Consider the following 4,046-nt stretch of genomic DNA (forward strand, 5'->3'; position numbering starts at 1 on the left):
GGGTGGCGTTTCCAGATCCGCATTTGCAAAAGTCAAAAAGGGTTAAGGCAAGCTCCAAGTGTTTATTATGTGTGGGTGCGAATGAGTCCCTCTGCCTCCACCCAGCCACGTGAGAGCTCTCATATTGCCCTGCCTTATGTATGACACTTAAACATGCAAAGCTGCTTGCCAAGATGATTTATATTAGCCATGATTTCTAGCAATTTTTAGCACTCTGCGTACACCCCGTTTCCTCTTTTTTTCCTCTCTCTTTGCTCACCAGGCGTCGGAGGTGTTGATTGTTGTTGAAATTTCTGTTGAGACAGGAGGACGAAATAAGTGCTGTGACATATTTGGGGCCATGATAATAAAAAGTTATTTGGTTCCCTCGCTCTAAGCAGAGGTGATTACATGGCAAGGATATTGTGCGAGTGACTCTAAGCAGCATTAGAGCAGAAAGCGAAAAGCTGACAGGAGCATCAGCCGAGATAAAGGTGAATTCCTAATGGGGAAAGATGGGGAATATATGCTTATGGCCGAAATTAAAAGCTGTTGACTTGCATTTGAATGCCGCAAAAACTGCAAAACTTTGACCGAAATGGCCTGCCGCACACATAACCATTGGATAATGCGAGCCAAATGTTGGTCAACTTCTTCACCAGAACAATTACCTACCACGCTACGTATACGTAATGCAGATGGGGGTGGCCAGGAGACGGTCCGCATAGCCACACACACACACTGGGACTCACTTGGGCTATCAAATTAAGTAATTGCATAATTGTTTCACTAGCATTTTACTATGCCCACGGGTGGCCAAACTGACGGAGACATCCAACCATAGACCGCCACCCATCCACCCAGCCACCCTCCAATTTCTTGGCTTTTTATGTGTGTGCCAAGTTTCTTTTATTTGCCTTTTGGTCGATGGCTAATCCCCGCCCTTTCTGCCTTCTTGCTACGTGCCTGTCTTTGAGTTTTCGTGGCTCCGGCCCCGCCCACTACGCCTTTGTCCCTCATAAATCAGCGTCAAATCGCCGAGGACTTAGTCCGGAGCCCCCAGAACTCCGTAGTTTCTAATTGTTTTGTTATAGACACATATCCGTGCGGTAGCGTGGCCCATTCGAATGCAAAATGCAAATGCCTGCAGACCGCAAATGTTGTAAATGCCCGCCGCACCTGCCAGCCATCCTGCCCCCTCCACAAAATGATTCACCTGAGTGGGACACACAGGCGATTGCACCTGTGCACTGTGGGGAGAATATTTAAACATTATTTTGATGTACTTTAATCTGTTTTTATTTTTCAAGAATTCACATTTAACTTATCTTTTTATAAGGTTAAATTATATTATTTTACCCACTCATTTTACCAACTCATCCCACTGTGCTGCGGTCGGGCAACTTTGTGGTGGTCACCTGAGCTTCAAGCTGACTAGTGTGCTCGGCGTGATAAGGCCAACAGAGCGGTCAAATATGGCGCTAACATTATTACCCCCAGCCGAAGGATGTTTGTGTTTGTTGGCCGAAATCGGATTGAGCGTGTGAATGCGGCAAGGTAAGCATTTACTACGTCTGTGGGCTTACTACAGTGAGCTGGCCAACCGTGCAGTTTTTGGCTTAAAGAAATATAATATAGAAGCCAAGGCCCTCGGCCAAACAGTTTTAAATTCGAAATCATTGAAACTGAAATTTAAAGAACAAAATCCCGTTCTACCATAAATACCTCAATTGATTCATTAATCCTGCCCTCTTTTTTTGGGCATTTCTCAGTGCTCTAGATTTTTCCTGCATTTTTTACCGGCACACGAACTTTTTCATTGTCTGTTTATTTTTAACCCGTCCATCCATATTGCACCGTAAATCGGACATTTATCATTCCTAATTACTGGCACTAAGCTCTGATTGATCTGTTCCCCGTGAAACTGAGGACGTGCCTCGGATTCTGGATTTATAGTCAATGGGGCAGTAGATGCACACGCTGGCAAGAACAGGCCATTTGCCGCGCCTCGTTGCTAATTTTAATATTATTTTTGGATATCTCATAAGAGAGATTTTCCCCCCTTTTTTTTGCCTAGTCGCTTCTTTGATGCCCCGAACTGTTGATGTCTTTATTGCAGTTGGTATATGCAAGAGGTTGCTGCTGTTCGCATTATAATTTCCATTTCCATTTCATTTTCATTTTCATTCAGCAGCAGCTCAGGCAGTGGATCTTCATCGGATCGCTGGCATCTTCACGGGGCTTTGACTGTCTATAATTGGCTTGTCTGGCCCTTCGTTTTACGAAGGGGAACTCTCGTGTGCGGGTGCGCACTTTTAATCAAGATCAAGAGTGATAAATTGAAGTCTCCATGGGAATCGAGGGGCTGTGGCATTGATTGAGCAACTGGAAACGGTTGAGTACTTCATTCAACAGGAATTTAATAAACTTTAAAGGTTACTAGCAAATAAACAATTGAAAGTAATAGATTACATTTGCATCAGCCAATTAAACTTTGAATAAATATAGTGCTTGGGCTAGATGAGCGTGCATTTTCTAAGTAAACGTGCTTGTTCTGGAGGGGATTGTAGTATTTTAATTAGATTTATTATAGATCAGAGGCAATCTCTCTCCCAGTTAGTTAGTTGGTTACTTTGTATTCTATAAATCAATTGACATATCTTATTTTTTATGCAAAGACTTATCCGGTTCCCCATTAACTTTATTGCAGATCATCTTGTATAAAAATTGCGTCATAGGAAAAGTGATGGAAAAACCGCTTTAATCTTTTTACACCCATTTCGTTTATGTAGGGCAAGAAGATGGGCTCAAGTTCGTTCCAGAATTCTAGCCAGTGATCATTCAGCAAATCATTTACCACAATGCTGAAGTCCAAGTTCTCGGAATTAAGATTATCCAGCAAAATTATGAAACGATCCAGCTGTACCTGGGACTCCAAGTTGTATACCTTTAAAAAACGCTTTCCATTTCGAAACTCTACATAGGCCTTGAAAATAATGGTAAGGCGGACATTCTGCAAATCGGCTTTAATAGGCCCTGTGCCATTAAACTGGGCCAAGAAAAGTTTTGCCTGGTATTCGTAGGTTCCTTCGATTTCCATCCTTGGTATGCGAACGCCTATTATAATCATATTCTTTGTGGGATCTCGATCGAATCCTTTGACTGAGAGAATGGTTGCATTTTCTAGACCTTTTAGAACTTGATTCTTCACAGAGAAAGTCAGTGAAACGGGCTGATGATGTGAGCAGTTATATACCACCAGATCTGGAATGGGGACCTTGTCAAAAGGTCGGAAGTCTAGTTGGGGGTAACCTTTGGCAAATGCCCGAATATAACCATTGAGGCTCTTAACCAGACAGGATTCATCACCATAGCGACACTTTTTGACATTCAAAGCTGTGAGTTATTAAGGTTTTCCAGTTAGTTATCTTCTCTAGAGTTTTCTTGATATTTACTCACGTAATTCTCCGACGGCTGAGAGGATCACTAAAATCACAAATCGAAGTGACATTCTGAGGGGTCTGCTAATCTGAACTGCAAAATGATAACTGTGAATGAGTTTGGTATATAGTAGATATATATATATATATGGAATAGAAAATCCACTAAAAGTTCCCCAACTATTAGCATAACCCGACTAACAAAGTTGTCTGTGAATCCCCTCGAAAATGCTTTATGGATCCATTAGCAGGAATTTAACTTTAGTTTATTGCAGATCGGTTCGCCAGGGGAGACTTTATACCTATATGCTTCGATTCCCTGAAGCATTTCACAATCTGGCGATGCACAGGCCATAATAATGAGCTGTACATTGGCCGGAATGCGGGAATCAAAAACAATACTGCCACTGCAACATAAACAAATGCGATTATAAATCGTGGGGCACGCTGGCTGCCGACAAAGAAACTCTGGGCTTCTGAAAATCCGATTGTCAGTCAGCGCCTTTTGCATTCCAAAGCGTTTGTTTTTTGTCTCTTTGAGCTTCTGAAGTGGATTCTAAGAAACTTTCGCACAAATGTGCGTCGTGTTTTTGCATATAAATTGCGAGAGGGAATCGGGTGTAAGAT

General features: G+C 42.3%; 1 protein-coding gene across 1 annotated transcript; it reads right to left on the minus strand.

Moving 5' to 3' along the window:
* Positions 1 to 2,680: 2,680 nt before the first annotated feature.
* LOC108108877 lies at positions 2,681 to 3,283 on the minus strand (the record flags this gene model as incomplete). Its single annotated transcript, XM_017217095.1, has 1 exon — positions 2,681 to 3,283. A coding segment is annotated over one exon (603 nt), but the record flags the coding sequence as incomplete, so codon positions are not given.
* Positions 3,284 to 4,046: the final 763 nt, after the last annotated feature.

Source organism: Drosophila eugracilis, unplaced genomic scaffold, assembly GCF_018153835.1.
Source record: "Drosophila eugracilis isolate 14026-0451.02 unplaced genomic scaffold, ASM1815383v1 contig_1765, whole genome shotgun sequence".
Lineage (NCBI taxonomy): Eukaryota > Metazoa > Arthropoda > Insecta > Diptera > Drosophilidae > Drosophila > Drosophila eugracilis.